The sequence below is a fragment of the Hydra vulgaris genome, chromosome 12, assembly GCF_038396675.1.
Source record: "Hydra vulgaris chromosome 12, alternate assembly HydraT2T_AEP".
Classification (NCBI taxonomy): Eukaryota; Metazoa; Cnidaria; class Hydrozoa; order Anthoathecata; family Hydridae; genus Hydra; species Hydra vulgaris.
This window is the reverse complement of record NC_088931.1, coordinates 2,545,089-2,563,292: the sequence shown is the minus strand read 5'-3', so window position 1 is coordinate 2,563,292 and position 18,204 is coordinate 2,545,089. Positions and strand designations below refer to the sequence as shown.

Below are 18,204 nucleotides of genomic sequence, written 5' to 3'. Positions count from 1 at the left end.
TAGTGTCGCCGTTGATTTTTTCCAACAACTTTACATATTAAATTTTCTTGGAGTGTTTTTTTGTTTTTTCAAATAATTTTTTATAGTTTTTGTAGTTTATTTCATTTTTATATGTTTTATGCCTTAAATATTTAAAATAAAGTTTTTGTCTTTTCTTAGTCGATTTTATTAGTCCCTTGGTCATCCAGGGGTTTAAAAGAGACTGGGAATTTATAATTATTTTTTTAACAGAAAATGCTATCATACTGTTTACAGAATTGCGCTAAAAATAGTTCATATGCATTATTGACTTCATGGGATTGTAAAATAAGATTCAAATCGATATTTTCTGATAATAGAGTTCAAAAATACAATTAGGAGTTTTCATTGATCTGTCGCGTTATAATTGTAGAGTACGAGGGGAATTTATTTCGGGTAATGTTATCAGTAAATAAGAATATTAGAAAGTGATCTGTTAAATCAGTTTTGATTATGCCCGTTCCGAAACGACAGTTTTGAAAGTTGTTAATAACTATATTATCAAGTAAAGACGATGTAGTCTTAGTTATTCTCGTTGACTTATGTATTGTTGATATCAGGTTATATTGGGTTAGAGTATCTAAAAAGTATTGAGCATTTTTATTTGAAGCATAATTAAGCAAATTTAAGTTAATATCACCAGCTAAATAAACATGTTTCCGTGTTAAACTAGTTTTTTTTTAAAAACTGTTTAAATAAGTTTTAAATTTTCTTAAACTACCAGATGGTTGTCTATAAATAGAATTAATTACAATATTTTTAGTGGCTTTGTTTATAATTTCTATGCGTAACGACTAACAATCTGTTTCATTAACATTAAGACCATTACGTAAAATAAAGTTAATTGATTTGTGGACAAAAATACTAACACCACCAGCAGCGTAGTTAAAACGCGGTTGGTGAACTGATACGTAATTACTTAATTCAAAATTTGAATTTTTTCCATTTGTTTTAAGCCAAGTTTTCGTAATACAAATTATTTGAAATTCGTGGTTTAGTTGATACAATTAGAGTTTAAGATTTTCAAAATTTTGTTATTACTTCGAATGTTTACATTTAATATAGAAAAGTTATTTTTGTTCTGACAGAGATATTGAGTAGATTCAAAAATTGAATAATACTCGCTTTCTAAATTTTTTCCATTAAAATAGTTATCATCACTAGCATTCTCATCATTAAAATTGAATGAAAATTTGACTTCCATTTTTATAAGCAAAATTTAAAATAATTAACTAAACAAAGTATTATATAGAAAGTAAAATAAAATTGTAGTATATATAAATATGTTACGAAAATAATATTTTACTTTTGTTCGCAGCCCAATCCCGAATAATCAACTTATCGTAAGAGATGAATGCATATTTTCCAGCTGCTCGTTCAACTTTCATCTGATCCCGTAGAGCTTTCCTAATTGTGACAGTTTCGACACAAAAATCTTCATTAATATAAATATTTTTACCTTTAAATTAAGATGTTTTTTTTAGAATTTCAACTTTATCTTTATAATCTAACAGTTTTAATACAATTGTTCTTGGCAGGCCTGGATTAACCACTAGGCAAACAAGGCATTTGCAGTAGTAGAGAAATGTATGTTCTGGCCCATTTTTATTTTCGACTATTTATCCAGCCACAATTTTATATATATATATATATTTTAAGATATAAAACTGACCACAATTTTTATGATCGATTTTAACTGTAATAGTAAGCTACACCAATGACATGAAAACTTCCAGATTGTCCAACTTGTTCATCACCAGAGTTTAATGTGACTACCAATCTTCTTCCTGAACCAACACTAGGCATAGAATCTTTAAAATTTCTGTAAAATGAGATAGTAGTTGCTGAATCAATTGATGGTGCTGTAGTACCATTAGAGTTTATTTGAGCTAATAATCCAGATTCTTCATTATTAAATGAAGTAAGATTAGTATTATTCCACAATGTAAGATAAAAATCTTCTAATCCAGATGACATGAAAATACATGTACTATTACAAGACTGATTATTTGCATCTACATATCCACTAGATAATGAATAATTACCATAGTTGTATGGAGTCCAAGGTGTTATAGTATTGTTAGCATGTTTAGGAGGAGCGCTACGCTCATACATTCGTACTCTTGATTCCCACCAATTTCCAGATATGCCAATAATGTGCATTCTAATATATTTTAAATAAACCCCATTACCCTTTCCTGCAGTATCTATCAATATATATTCACTACTGTAAGATGTGTTAGTATATCTAAATACATCAGATCGTAAAGTAAGATCTGCGATGTAAGGTGGTAATGATGGATTTCTAGCAACAAAAGGTTGTATCCAATAGTTAAGAACTACTCCAGTAGCGTTATAAAGATCAATTTTTAAAGTTTGTTTAAATGGCATATCAAATGTAAAATATCCTCCAAATTGAGTAGGAGTATGCATATTACATCCTTGCAAAGAGTTAGCATAAAATGGGCCACCAAGTGGAGAACACAAAAAATTGCAGGCTAGACCATTAGTATCCATTCCAGTATTAGTTGTAGTATAAGCTAAATTTCCTATGCGAAGTTCGCCATCTGCATATATTTTAAGAAATACGTTACCTGCTACAGGTGGTCCAGTAGTAATAGATTTATATAATGCTAGCCATAGTTTTCTTAGGATACCACTGTTATTGTTATTAAATGATATAATATATGCATCTGTTCCCTTATCACCTGTACTTGGTGGAAGAGATTGATTTTTCGATCCAAGACATGTTAAACTTGAATCTGGTACTATTTTTAAAATGTGAGAAGTAGGTACTATATGGTCAACATAATCTTTTGTAGCAACATCATTTGGATGTATAGGAGCTGGCACATTTTCTATTGTATTACCATTTATATTAAGTTTATCAGTCATATTATTTAGTCCATCTCTTCTAAGAAATGTGTTATTAGCTTGAGACATTGTTAATCCGTTTATTATTGATTGAGTATTTGAGTTTGAAGTTCTTCCGAATATATCGACAGGCATTTTATATATGAAAGATTTTTTTAAATCTTTCATGAATCTGAAAGATTTTTTATATTTTTGTATTCAATAAGTTTTCAATAATATCTTGAAAATCGTATCCTTCATCTAATTTCTTTAAAAAGTAAAGACACAAGTGGCCGCAATAAGAAGTATTTCTAAATTGAACTCTTTCACTATTATAATAAACAGGATAGCGTAAGTATTCAACAAGTTCCGATGGTGGAGGTTGGCTATAAGAGTCAAAAGTGTAATTTACTTTATCGTCTGTATGCCAACAATTCCAATGAAATCCATTAGTACTTGAATCTCATGTATTTAATATTCCTTATTCTTTTTTTATTGTTCTATTTGGTAATTGATCTCTAAAAAATACACCTCTAAAATTTTTTATTTTCAGTTTTTTTGCGGCTTCTATCAATTGAAAATTAGTTAGAGGTTCATTTGGTAAGACTAATCCTTCAACATTAATAAACTTGTCCATTTTATATATAATAAACTTTATATTATATATATTAATGATTAATTGTGAGATTCTTTAGTTTCTTAGAATTAATTACAATATTCATAATCACATTAGTATTATCAGTCTCTTCAATCTCTTCATCTGACTCTTCATCTGACTCTTCATCTGACTTTTCATCTGACTTTTCTATTTCTTCTTCATATTCTTTACGAACTATTTTATATTTACTAATACGTCAAGTTTTATATATTATAATATCATCATAATATGAAATTAAGTCATATTTATCAATGTTTATGTAATGGATTTCCAAGTTTACGTTATCATTATTACAGTAAGCGTCTTTTACTATATCTTTTATGTCTTTGTTTATTAAATCTTTATCAGCTCTATTAGCAAATATAATTATTTTATTTTTACTAAGTAAAAGAGTTTTTAATTTTAATTCTCTATTTTCCATTTTATATACGCAAGAAAATTATTTATATCATTTTTTTTTAAAAAATTTTTTGTAAATTTATATGTACACTTCTATAATATTATACTAGTTTAAAAATGGATCATATTTATCAGTGTTTTGTATGAAATAGATTGAAATATCAACATTATTAATACATTCTTCACCGAAGTATTTGTAATATTGTTTTACAGCTTTTATTATTTCTTGATTAATTTCTTTAATATTATTTGTATATATCTTTATTAATTTTAATTTATGATCGCCTAATAATAAAGTTTTTAATGTTACTTTTCGTTTTTTATTTATTCTCATTTTAAATAAATAAAAAATATTTATGTCATTTTTTGTATCTTGTTTAGTATGACTTTGAGTGAAGGGAGGGGGTGTTTCTTTAATGCCTATCGTCTTAATGCCTATCGTCTTAATGCCTATCGTCTTAATTTATAATGTCCGTATGCTAAAGTGTGAATTCCGTCTTCTAAAATAACTCTTTTATCATCGTCTGCACTTAATGCAATTTTATTTATTTCTTCAGTATATACTTCATGTGAATGGGATCTTATTACATTCATTTTCCTAACTTGATCTACTTTATTTAATAAACAATGCTTATAATCTTCATGTGTTATATACTTTTTAACAACATTCTTTTTTATTCCTTTACATTTTTTATTTTCTTTTCTATGAATTTTGTATGAATACAACTTGGATCTGAGTCCGATAAATTCTTCAATTTGTGCTCCACCTGCTTCATCTTTGAACATTCCAATTACTTTTTTATTTCAATCAATTTTAAATCCATTATTTATTGATGGATGTTTTGGATCAAATTCACTTGTATCAAATTTTCTTTCAATATCATTTTTAATATTATTGTAGAAATCTTCTGTTTTTATTTCATATGCTAATGAATCAGTATCTGTGAATAATAGTTTTGCTTTATCTGAATATTTTTTCTTTATGTAATCGTAATGGAATTTATACATTAAAGTTTTACTCAAATCTAATATGCACATTCCTAAGTAAATCGGTTTATTATACATTAATTTGGTTCTTTTCATGTGATTCGCTATTAAAATTTTGTCAAATTTTGTTCTACTTTCATAGTTTGGTCTTGATGCTAACTTAACAGCTTCATCTCTGTTCGTTACTAATCTAACATCGACTCTGTTTTCAATATTTTCCATTGTTTTACCAAAGACTGAATTATTCATCAGTTTAAAAAAGTCTTTTTCAAATTCGTTTGTTGCTTTAGTTCTAAGATTAGTATTTAGTTCAATGTATTTGCTCAACCAAGCGCTTTCTTCAAACATGACTCCTCTATGAATTTTTGTAATAACTAATCCTAATTCATACAATTTTAGATTTTCATAATGTATCACATAACTTTTCTTATGATTTAAATTTGGAATTAATTTATCGACTTTATCCTATTTCACCTTTTCAGAAGCAAGTGGGTAGTCATTATGATCATCATGTAGATGTTCAGGGTAATCTAAATCTACTTCTAGTATACATGGAATTAATTTCCAGTTTTCTATTTCATTTTCGTCCATCCATTTAAAACCATGTGTTGGAAGTGGTTTACTCATTGCCCATCCATATAAATTATTAGCGTCTAAATATTGTATGAATGTAGGTGGTTTTGTTTTATCATAGTTATCCATATACTTATTATTAGACGTTCCTAATCTATTTGATATCATACTGATTCCGCCTCTTATACTATTTTTTATCATTAGTATCATATCATTCACGCTTAATTTCAACATTCTTACCTTCTTTATTAGTAAATTCTCCAATTTTAATCTCTCTAGAAAAGCTAATATACTTTTCTTCATTGTTAGGGAGGCAACTTAATTTTCCTCCAGAAAACTTCTTTATAAATAAGTGACTATCATAACCTGATAAATTTTGAAATAGTACTGGAATGAATTTTGGAATTTTATATTTTAAATTACAACTATTATGTGCAGCACCTCTATATTTTCCAGTAATGTGACAATGATCTCACACCTTGTCTTCTCCTAAATCTTCTCCACAAATGTGACATTCAGTTGCTTCATTAAAGTCTTTCTTATTTTCATGAGTATATATCATGTCCTTTTCAAAGTTGATCCTATTAAAAACATTTTTAATATCTTCTTCTAATCTGTCAACAAATATTTGCGCAACATCATCTTCTTCATTATTTGCGGTAAATGTTTCTAATTTACCTTGATAATAACTCTCATCAAAACATTTAATATAGTAGCAAAAAGAGCTAGGTAAATGTTTTTGGTATTGCTTAGTATAGGATTCATTTAGATTGGGCGCGCAAGTCTTAATAGGTTTAATAAAACTTTCAAAGTCTGCATACATTACAAATGGAACTCTCATTGATCTATTATAATGGACAAATTGCATTGTTGAACCTGATTTAGGAAGTTCAATTCTAACTGAATCATGTGTATTACAACACAATTTATGTTTAGATAGTGATTCTTCAGAGTTATATCCAAGTAAGCAATTTCTACAACAGTGTTTAACATTTGTTCTTTTTGATGTTTGTGATGAAAGTAATCTGCTTAAATTTTTTATTAAACAGTAATGATTCGTTTCTCCATCTGAAATTAATAATAAATCTACTAAATGTTTGCGATCATTATCTTTTGAAATGCGCAAAGGGTAAACTGAATTCTCGTATTTATAGTCCTTTTCATATCCATATACATTAACACTGATATCATGATTATTTTTCTCAAATAGTGTAATTTGATTTAAAGATACTGGAAAATCTATTTTATCCCAGTTTATATTTTCAGCTTGATCTTTAAGATCTTTATCTACTCTTTGAGGATTACTCATTGAGGATTATTTCTTTATCTACTCTTTCATGATGATTATCTGTTGGATTTAATGCTCTTGCGATACACCACTTAAAACATTGATCATCTTCATTTTTTATATTAATTATTGCTTTTTTAGTTGCTAAATTTTCATCAAGTGGAATATATGATTTAGCTTTAATAGGATTATACTCTATCATATTTATATCCATCTTTATAATAGAAACAAATCTCCAATTTGATCCTAACTGTTGAAATGATGATAAGTTTTCTAAAATTTTAGACTTTGCTTCTTCATAAAACTCATCTAAATTTGTAGATTCTAATACTCTTAAACTCTTAGTTGTAAACGGCACATCTGCAGTTATAGTTTCTCCTGTTGTAATACTCGTCTTCTCCATTTCACAAGTGATCACTTTCGATCCTCTATTTTTATTTAGTACTTTAATTGCATTTTTCTTATCATCTTTAATGAATGAAGAAACATCAAATCCATCTATACCTTTAACTGTAAATTGTTTTGTCACATTTTTAACTGCTGATTGTGACAATTCAAATTCTATTTGTTTTTTGTCTACTGTATTAAAAACTATAGATTTTATTGATTCTATTTTTCTTTTAATATCAGATCCTGTATCTTCTACTTTCTTCTTAATTAGATTTGGAATATATGGTTTAACCCACTTTAAGACATCATTATAACTGTTGACGACATAAGGCGATACATTTTTTGCAGCTGTTGTCAACTTTGAAAATAGTCCAGGAACTAAAAAGGGTGCTTGAACTGATAATGGAATTGGTTCATCAAGTATATTAGTCACATGCGATTGTCTCGGTTCATTAACTGGTCTCTGAGATAATGCATTAATAAGATCACTTTTTCGCATATCATAATAATATTTAATTTTTCGCTCTTTAGCGGGTTTTTTTAATTCTTTTACATTTTTGCTATTCATATCGTTTTCCATTTTATATCTGAAAGATATTTTTTATTATAAAAAATTTATTTATATCATTTTTCAAAATTTTTTTCTTGTTAAAATATTTCATATGATAAATTTCATATAAAATATTATACACACCCCCATCCTCTAACTCTACAGTAATATTCTACTGTTCGCAGTTTTTCAAGTTGTCTCTCATTTTGAACAGTTGTTATTCTATATAAAAAAGGTTCAGGAGTTAATATTTCTGATGATATGTATAGAATCGGTTCGTCAAGTAGGTCTTTCAGACCCATGCGAAGTAGGTCTTTCAGACTCATAAGAATTATGTTTTCCATTTTTTATATAGCAAGACTTTTTTAAATCTTTTAAATTATTATTTATTTCTTCTCTTTTCCAATACAAACGGCATGTTGTAGGCTTATACATTCTATAAAATTCCATAGCTTTATCTCCCATTTTTATATATTTTTTAAATCCTTAGATTATTAAATATTTTACAACTCATCATCTGATTTACTTCCTAAATCTAAATCTTTCATTATACTAGTAAAATTAGAAATCTTTTTAACAATAACTACTTCTTGAAGTTTAACTTGTATTGACTCTATCATTGAACCAATAAAAATACCTTCAATCTTTAAGCATCCAATAGCTTCACATCTTTGTTTGATATAATCATTAGGTGAAGCTATAACAAGTGATTTTACAGTATCCTTCGGATTTACTTTGCATTGATCCGAAGGATTTACTTCACTTTTAGTTTTTCTACGACGGAAAACTGTAGTTATTTCTAAATCTTTATTACATGTAAAAAACTTTCCATATATTATTGGAGGTTTATCTGTATTATATCTTAAAATTTTTAAATTAGCAAGATTAACTTTAGATTTTTTTATCTTATTTTTATATACTTCAATTTTATCTCTACAAAATTTTTCAATAGATTCAATCATTACAATAAACTTTTCTTGTTCATCAGATTTTTCTTTATCACATACAAATGACATTGAATAACCATTAAGTTTATCAATTTTAAAATCTCTATTTTCACACACACCATAGGAAAAAGAAGGTAATGTTTTAATGAGAACAGGACCAGCACCTGTCGGATAATTAAATGCAAGTTATAATTTTTGATATGGAACTGGCTTATCAGCTTTGAATATATCTTTTACAAATAAATTTTTAATATCAAATGATTCAATTGTTATAAATGCCATTATTTTTATATATAAAATATTTTATTTAATTTAAAAAAATATATTTTTACAATGTAGAATTTTTTTACATTTTTTTTAACTTTTCAGAATTGAATACTTCAATCTTATATCCATTATAACCTTTCCATCACGCGATTCAAAATATTCATATCCATGTTTAGTTTCTTTCATAGCTCTATATAATGATTTGTATACTATTTCTTCCCCTGTATCTACGTTTGTTAATTTAATAGTGACTGGCTTTTTCTTAATTGATCTCAATCTTTCATATTTTGGATCTATTTCTTTTTTCTTTTCTATTATCTCATGTATTCTAGGACGACCAACAGGTCTTTTATCTACATTTTCTCCTTTTACTTCATGAATTCTAGGACGACCAGCAGGCCTTTTTTCATCAGTTGATTCTACTGCTTTTGACATTATTTTATCTTTATCTATCAACTTATTATCTATAGCTAGCATTAATAATGTTACATAATTGTCTGATGTTTTTGTTATATTATTTTCTCTCAATAGATTTTGTAAATCTTTTCTAGTATAATACATTTTTATTATATAAAGAAAAAAAAAATTTAATTCATTTTTATATAAAATTAATGAATTTGAGTAAGCCTGTTTCCGTCTGATTGAAAGTTTAATAATTTATCTGATATTACAAGAGCATATGCCATAGTATTTGCTGGTACTGCAGTATTAAATGTTGCATTAATTGATGTATTTACTATTGATGAATCTAATCTTTCTCTTTGATTACTAACATCAAAAACCATAATTGGAAATAAATCTCTATATTCAGTATATAGAATGTTTCCGTTTGTAATTAAGTCACTAGTTCCATAAAATTTTTCACTAAAATCAGATGCAGTACCATAAGCTAATGAATACTTCATATTTGGAAATGATAGATTATAGTTAAGTTCAGGATAACTTTTATTACTAACAACAAATTGCATATTTTGCAAGTCGCAATGATCGAATAATGAAGGATTTGTTGTTTGATCTAATAACTTATTTGTTTGAAATCCAACAATGACATATCTAGGTCTTTCAGAAGATGCCTTTGGACCAAGTTGCCAATTAAATGATGTAGTTTGTGGTACTGCCATACTATTAAGACGACGCCCTCTGTAAGCTGATTGGATAGTTACTTTTGATGATATCATACTGAGAAGTTTAGATTCTTGTTCAAATGATGGATCTAATTGTGGAATGTATAATGCTACTTTATCAAGAACTACTTTACCAGCAACTACATTATTAGCTCTAAATATGGCATTATTGTCACTTCCTCTAGTAAGAGTTAATTTTGTATAAATCCAAAAACAAATTTGTCATAATCATCGCAGAAACCAAAAATGTGGTTTAAAGGTATACGAAATGAAAATGCTCCCTTTGTAGTTGGTTTTTGTATTATTACTCCTTGCCTAATTGCAAATCCAACGTTATCTGTTAGCGATGCTGTTGTTGAGAAATCTTTATACCATAATTGATTTAATCCCTTTGAAACTTGAAAGTTGTTAGAATATTTTAACAATCCAAGCATTGTTGTAGCTACACCTGGATTATCAATTGTCTCTACATCTGTAGATGATAATTTATATGATATCCTATCGAATAGATACATGATACCATTATTTATTAAAAATATTACATCTGTATTAGCATAAGCTGTCCCATCATTTTTAAGAAGTGTCCCTTCAACTAAAATATAAGCTTTACATGGTAGTGTATATAAATCAGTTTGATCAATTATAATTCTTATGTCTCCGCTATTTAGATTTGTACCAATTATCGGATTATAGGCATAATAATGACATCTTTTAATGCCTACATCTTTCATTGGCTCATCATAATTAAATACTTGAGAAGTTGTCATTTTTTATATAAAATAAAAATTTTTTTTTATCTGATAATGAATTTTTAAAATAATCTGAGCCCATTCCCTTTTTTAACTAATTCTTTAATTCTAATAGCATTTTCACTTCGAATTGATTTCTTTGGTTTTATTGAAGATCTATATGCTAAATTACTAAGATTTGCTTCATTACTTTGTGTTCCAGATCTAATTAAGTTTGATAATAGCTTTTCACTTTTTTATCAAGATTTGGTTTAGATACTTTATCAATTAATTTTTTTCCTTTTTCTATTGCAGTATTTTTAGCAGCTTCTATTGCTGATAATGATAGTTCTTTTCCTGCTGATTTAGCAGCAGTTAATGCACTTTTTCCTAAATCAGTAGCTGCAAGCTTTTTAACCATACCTGATGATACTTTAGTTACATTTGATGCTGCTGCTTGTCTAAACATCTCTCTTAGAGTATCGAAAAGTCCACTTCCTCCAATAACATGCTTCTTAATATATCTCTTATTTTTATTGATGATCATTTTTATAAACACAATTTTTTTTTATTCATACTGCTAGAATATTTTGTATTGCTTTATATTCTTCACTATTTAATATACCCTGCCTTAGTAATTCATCGCTAATTGCTACAGCTTCATTTCTTGATGAATTATTACCAGCCTCCCAAGCAGCTATTCGCAATCCTAACATTTCAACTAATACGTTAGGATCGCTTGGAAGAATTACAGTTTGAATTACAGTTTTATTTCTTCTCTTATCTCCAACTCCACTTTCTTTTCTCTCATACTCTAGTTTTCTCCTTGCTTCCTTAATATCCTTCCAAATTGGGGATATTAATTCATTGTATTTTTCACTTCTTGACGACTTTGGTTTGTTTGGATTACAAGAAGTAATTGCATCTGTTTGTAGTAATATATCTCTATAGTTTTTAATATCTTCATCATTATATACTTCTTTATTTGGTTTAAATTTTGTTATCAATTCCCACAGACGTTTTGTACCAATATATTCTTTTCCATCAATATTTATATTATTTTCATCAATAGTTATTGGCTTTTTACCAATGTATAACTCTCCATCTCTAGAATGTATTCTAAATACTGTATCTGTAGACTTTTGCTTGATGTATATAATCTAAGATAATCCGTTGCAATTTTTCCTAACTTTAATAACTTTGAACTATCAAAACCAATCTTAGATGCATAAGAATCCTTTTGATCCATACGGAGTAGATCCTTTTGATCCATACGGAGTATCTCAGTATTTGGAAAAGTAAGTGCTAATTGATCTTTCAACTTTGATATTCCTTTACTTATACCAGATTGACTCTCAATGAGTGGACTATACAACTTTGGCAAGTCTTGATTAAAATTAGATTCATCAATCTTTTCATTAAGAGCATTTTGTTGTACTATTTTTTTCAAAGCTTTGTATTCTTCAATAGCTTGATTTCTCTTTTCAGGATCAGTAATTTTTAAAAACGACATTTTTAATATGCAAAAATAAAAAAGCATAACACAACATAGAATTTTATGTTATGTTAACATAAAATTCTATGTTTTTATTTATATTTTTCAATATAAATTATATTTTTAATTTCATAGTCTTTATAAGTGACTTCATCTGATTCTAATAATCCTGTTAGTACTGGAATTGATAAAATACTTTTTATTAATTTTTTTTCTTTAAAGTCACGCTCTAACTGAAGTACATATTTATCTTTTTTCTCAATTTATAATTCTTTTTAACATTACTCTATTGTTTATTATGATCTTTAATTTCACTTTCTACTTTTTAAAAATCAGTATCTTTATAAAAATCAGTATCTTTATTCCAAATAAGTTTATAAAGTTTATTTCTTTGACCATCACTATAAGTATCTGGTATTTGAAAATTACCTTTTTCAGTAATAAGATTATAATTATATTGACATTTTGAATCATACCTTAAATCCAAAGGACCTATGCGAAGTAAATCAGTAACACATGATTTACTTCGCATTAATCTTTCGGATTTAATAATAGCTCCTGCTTTTCCAAATCCTAAAAGTTCTAAATATATTTTTTTATTCTTATCTTCTTCACGCTTACTAAATTCTAAAAAAAAAGGATAAAACGTATTTATTAACAAGTATGAATTAATTTAAGTTATTATTTTTTTTTTAATAATATTTTCAGATTTACTTCGTCCTTCGGATTTATTAAACCTCATTTGTAATAAATTAATTGCGTCCTCTCATCCTTGGTTAATCAAGGATATCTTAGTTTGTTCATCAATATCTTTTTTAATTTTTGTCCTAATATCTTCAAGCATAACTTTAAACTTTTCAAATTCGCTAAGTATCAGCTCAAATTCTTTATCATCTATTTTCCCATCTACTAAAGCTTTAGAAATATGATCGCTTATCGTATTCAATTTTGAACTAGCATGTATTTTAATGCTTTCATGCTTTTCTGCTTTTAAATTTAATTTTTTATTCACTTGACCTGCTATCAATGAAAGAGCTCCAATCGCTAATGCTGCACTTTCACATGCAATAGCAATTGGAGTTGCTACTATTGTGGCTAAAAAACCAATTCCAACAGTTTCTAGCGCCATTGTACTTCCAATTAATGCTACATCAACTGCAGAAATTACTTTTATTGCCTTATGATACTTTTTACTTAATTTTAATCTCTTTTCTCTCTCAATTTCTATTTCTTTTTGAATTTCACTAATCTTATTCAGACGGTAAGCAATAGGATCTATCTGCTGTATTTCAGTATATTTATTTGGTAAAGTCGGATATAATTTATTCATATTTGAATTATTTAAATACTCCATTTTATAAAGCAAAATAAAATTATTTATTTTACTAAAATAACATAGCATAATACATCACCTTTTTTAATTGTTACTTCAATTGAGTTATTGTTTTTAATAATCACAACAATATCATCAACTGATTCTGATACAATATTGTTATCTAAACTTGGCATTTTTAATTTTAGACTATTTTCTAAAGAAATTAATACAAAACTAGGATCATCAATTTTTACACCTATTTGCAAAGATATAACTTTATGTGACATAAATGCTAATTTAATATCTTCCTGTGCAAATGTTTTACATTTAGACCCATCAACTATTAATTCCTGCTTATTATCAAAAGTGTTATTAAATACAAAATAAGATTTTGGGTCTTTTATAACAGTACAAGGCGAACTAGTATCTACTAATCCATAATTAGGAGTATTAATAATACAACTTGGAAGTGGCCTCTCATACCAAAAAGCTCTTTGTCTTTTATTTATAAATTTATGTATCGGAGGATGATATACCATTTTTATATATCAAGATTTTTTTTAAATTCATGAAAAATCTTTGATTTTTTAAATTCTTTTTTTACAAAATCAAATTCAAAAAAGGTATATTAGCAAATGGTGAATTAGGCCCTAATAATAGACCTGCTCCAGTTCTCACATAACCATTTCCAGCACTTAAGTATAGTCCATCTCCAAATGATCCTCCATTTTTCCATGGACTCATCAATAATCCACCTCCCATTTTAGTGAACTTAATTCCTTCTCCATTTCTAACTTTATAAAATCTTTTTTTACCAATACCATTTCCAGCAATTTTATTAATCAGATTGTTCCCAGATGCAGCTCCTACACCTGTAAGAAGTCCTGTTGCTAGAGACGGTATTACTTTTGATGCTAAAAAACTTCCAACTGATCCTCCTTCAGAAAGGTAAAAGTGCTCCTAGAAATCCTCCCTTCTTTATTTTAGCATTGTACATGAGTTGTTTTTTGCTTAATTTTAACATTACTCCTTTACCATCTTCATATGCTTTTGAAATTTTATTAATCTGTGTATTTGTTACAGCTAATGCATGTTCTCCATTAAAATCTGAATGTGATAATTCAATACTAACTCCAGTCTTTTCACTGATTGCTTTTTTAATTTTTTTCAATTGTCCTTCTGAAAGATGTATTTTAACATTAGTATAATTTGTCATTTTATTATAAGATTATTTTTTTTCTCTTATGTGAAATCTAATAGGAATTTTTTCACCTCTTAAATTAATTTGATTTCCATCTTGATCAACTATTGGATTTACTAATTTTGAAATCGAATCTAACAATACACGTTGATATATTAAATTATTCGGTTCTTGAACAATTTTATATCCAGGACCGACATTTGGAAAAAATGAATATATAATTTTTTTTGTTTTTCCATCAACATATGAATCTTCTACTATACTAGATGTAACGTGTATAGTATTCCCTTTTAATATTTTCACAATACTTTCAGGTTCATAATAACCTGTTGAATATATTTGATAACTAAAACCAAAAATAACGGGTGATGCGGAAGTTATCGGACAAATCCTAATTTCATTATTTGAGCATAATAATTAGTTTTTGTGGTTTTATGCGTAGACATAAACGTTCTTTAAAATATAAACTTTATTATTTGAAACACAATAATTTAAAATGAGGTTAAATGCAGCTGAACGAGAATATTTTCGAAAGCGACTAAAAATGTTTTTTGTAAATAAACCTAATATATAAAAAAAAAATCGTAAATCATTTTGAAAAGGAAAGATTTGCTCGAAGTACAATATACGATAACCTAAAAAGACTTGAAACTTTTCAATCGTTTTCTGATAGAAAGCACCCTGGTCGTCCGACATCCTGGACTAGAGTAAAGAAAGCCGAATTAACGAGACTTGTCAACAATCGAAAAGGGGTCAGTCAGAGAAAAATAGGTATTAAATTCGGTGTAAATCAATCGACAATTGGACGTCAGTTAAAAAAAATGAATATTAAATATAGAAAACGTGAAAAGACTCCAAAATACACTATAGAACAACAAATAAAGGCAAAAAAAAGAAGCAGGAAACTAGTTACCCAACTCTATAACACAAAATCGCTTCTAGTCATCGATGACGAAAAATACTTTTGTTTTGCAGGGGACAACATGCCTGGAAATTCTGGATACTACACAAACAACAAAAAGACATGCCCAGAAAGTTTTCGTTTTATAGGAAAAGAGAAATTTCCAAAAAAATTATTAATGTGGATAGCCATATCTGACCGTGGTATGTCCGAGCCATTGTTTCGCACTTCCAAGGCTGTAGCGATCAATTCATCAATCTATATTAATGAATGTTTAGAAAAACGACTTCTTCCATTTATTCACTAGTATCATGGAGACTTTAACTATTTGTTAAGGCCAGATTTAGCAAGTTCTCATTATTCAAAAAATTCTCTAAATTGGATGGACCGATATGTCTATTACGTTGATAAAGAATCCAATCCCCCAAATGTGCCTCAAGCACGACCAATTGAAAATTTTTGAAGACATTTGGCACAGAAGGTTTACGAGGGAGATTGGCAAGCTTCAACAGAGCAAGTTTTGATTGATCGCGTTAAACTAAAACTACAAGAAATTGATTTAAACTTTTTACTGTCGCATATGAAAGGCGTCAGAGCAAAATTGAGATCAATTGTAGATGGTGGTGTTTTTTCATATAAAAAATAATATATTTTTATTAAAAGATAAATGCTGTATTTAAAAAAAATATAATAGTAGTTTGTTTTTTTTATTTATAAATAAGTTATTGACGTTTTTATTTTGTCCGATAACTTCCGCATCACCCGTTAGTCCTAATTGAGTTTGTAGTTGTAAAATCTACTTTATATCCTGTCTGAATATTTAAAGTTGAACGTAATGTATTGTTATTATCTCCAATTGTTATAGCTGGAACTCCTGATATTACATCACCGTTTTTAATTAAAAATAATTCAATATACTTATTTATATCATCAATCTCATATGCTCCTACTGGAAGTAGAACATCAAAACAAGTCATCCCATTATCAGGACTGAATCTAAAATTGTTATTTGATAAATCAATATTTGGAAAACTATAATATGTCTCTAAACCAACAAGAGCCATTTCATATTGTTTATTTTTATCCAGTTCAATACTATAACTAAATTTAGTTATTATTTCATTACTGTTTCCGTTAACATATATGTAAGGCATTTTTATTTATCAAAAAATTTATTTATTGAGAATCTTAAAAAAATCAAAGAACTTTCTATAGATCTTAAGGATCTTTAAAATAGTCAGATGTAATATAAAAATTATCAAATCCACTTTTATACTTTCCATCATATTTTTCAGAAGATAAATCTATTACAACAAATCCATGCTTTTTCTTCCATGCAGTTCTACATAACTTTTTAAACTCATTCTCTGACATATCACTCGTTACATGATCTTTAAAATATGATTTAAATTCTTTGAATCTTGTGGAAATAAACAAATAAAATTTGCATTTTCTCTTATAGTCTGTCTAGGCAACATAAAATAATTTTGTGCAAGATAGAAACAATCTACATTACTATGCCTCCCTCTTATATAATACTTCTCACATTTATTTTGCTTTGTCAGTTGCAAATCATCAAATATCATTAAATTATTATTACTAGCATCGAGATCTTCAGGATCTGGTACATCATCTGCTGTCTCAAAAAATTTACACTCCATATCAACTTAACTATTTTTCTCATTAAACGTTTTTGAAACTTCTTCAATAACTTCTTCAGGATTTTCTATTTTGTCCTGATACTTAAACAAATTAAGAATAACTTCTTTTGGTAATTTTTCTTCAAAAGATCTTTTTAATATTTTGTATTCAGGCTGAAATAGAGATTTTCCAAAAACTTGTAAATTATTATAATCTAACCAACCAGGTCTTAAAAGTAAATTTAATAATAAAGTAGTTTTTCCACAACCTGACTTTCCAACAATAATTCCTCTTATACTTTTAGGTAACAACTTACTATTATTTTGTTTATTTCTTTTTACGTTCCATGATAAATCGACAACATCCATTTTTATATATAATTATTTTTTATATATAAAATAATGTACTGTGTCAAATGCAAAAAAAATACAAATACACTAAATCAACAAAACTTTGTCAGCAAAAACAATAGAAATATGATTCGCGGAACTTGCGACATTTGCGGAACAACAAAAACTCAATTTGTCAGATCCACTAAGAAAGGAGGATCTTTGTCAACTCTATTAGTTTTGTCAGATCCACTAAGAAATGAGGACTTAGTCAACTCTATTAATTCAATAACTAAAAAATTAAAATTACCATGGGCAAAATTCCCAGGTGAGATGCACTTACCTGGAATGAACTTTGCTGGTCCTGGTATTAATTTAGATGAGAGACTCACTTCTACTGACGCATATAAAGAATGGAGTAAACCTATAGATAGAGTTGATAATGCTGCTTATCATCATGATCTTGCATATCAACATTTTACAGATACTGCAAATAGAAACTTAGCCGACAGAATAATGATTGAAGAAATGGACGCTATA

At 27.5% G+C, this 18,204-nt stretch overlaps 2 protein-coding genes across 2 annotated transcripts; both read right to left on the bottom strand.

Moving 5' to 3' along the window:
* Positions 1-9,538: 9,538 nt before the first annotated feature.
* Positions 9,539-10,821, bottom strand: LOC136087874 (uncharacterized). The gene is made up of 2 exons (XM_065811490.1): positions 10,370-10,821; positions 9,539-10,235 (listed from the first exon to the last, which is right to left on the bottom strand). The coding sequence occupies exons 1-2, from the start codon at positions 10,819-10,821 to the stop codon at positions 9,539-9,541; spliced, it is 1,149 nt and encodes a 382-aa protein (XP_065667562.1).
* Positions 10,822-11,354: 533 nt separating this feature from the next.
* Positions 11,355-12,295, bottom strand: LOC136087873 (uncharacterized). The gene is made up of 2 exons (XM_065811489.1): positions 11,982-12,295; positions 11,355-11,889 (listed from the first exon to the last, which is right to left on the bottom strand). The coding sequence occupies exons 1-2, from the start codon at positions 12,293-12,295 to the stop codon at positions 11,355-11,357; spliced, it is 849 nt and encodes a 282-aa protein (XP_065667561.1).
* Between the last annotated feature and the right edge of the window lie 5,909 nt (positions 12,296-18,204).

Bases quoted from the DNA above. Each gene is read 5' to 3' on its own strand.
- LOC136087874 (XM_065811490.1), bottom strand. From the start codon at position 10,821: ATGACAACTTCTCAAGTATTTAATTATGATGAGCCAATGAAAGATGTA. The intron at 10,236-10,369 runs GCAAGGAGTAAT...AACTCTTACTAG, and splicing joins AACGTTGGATTTGCAATTAG to AGGAAGTGACAATAATGCCA.
- LOC136087873 (XM_065811489.1), bottom strand. From the start codon at position 12,295: ATGTCGTTTTTAAAAATTACTGATCCTGAAAAGAGAAATCAAGCTATT. The intron at 11,890-11,981 runs GTTATTAAAGTT...AATACATTCTAG, and splicing joins ATTGGTTTTGATAGTTCAAA to AGATGGAGAGTTATACATTG.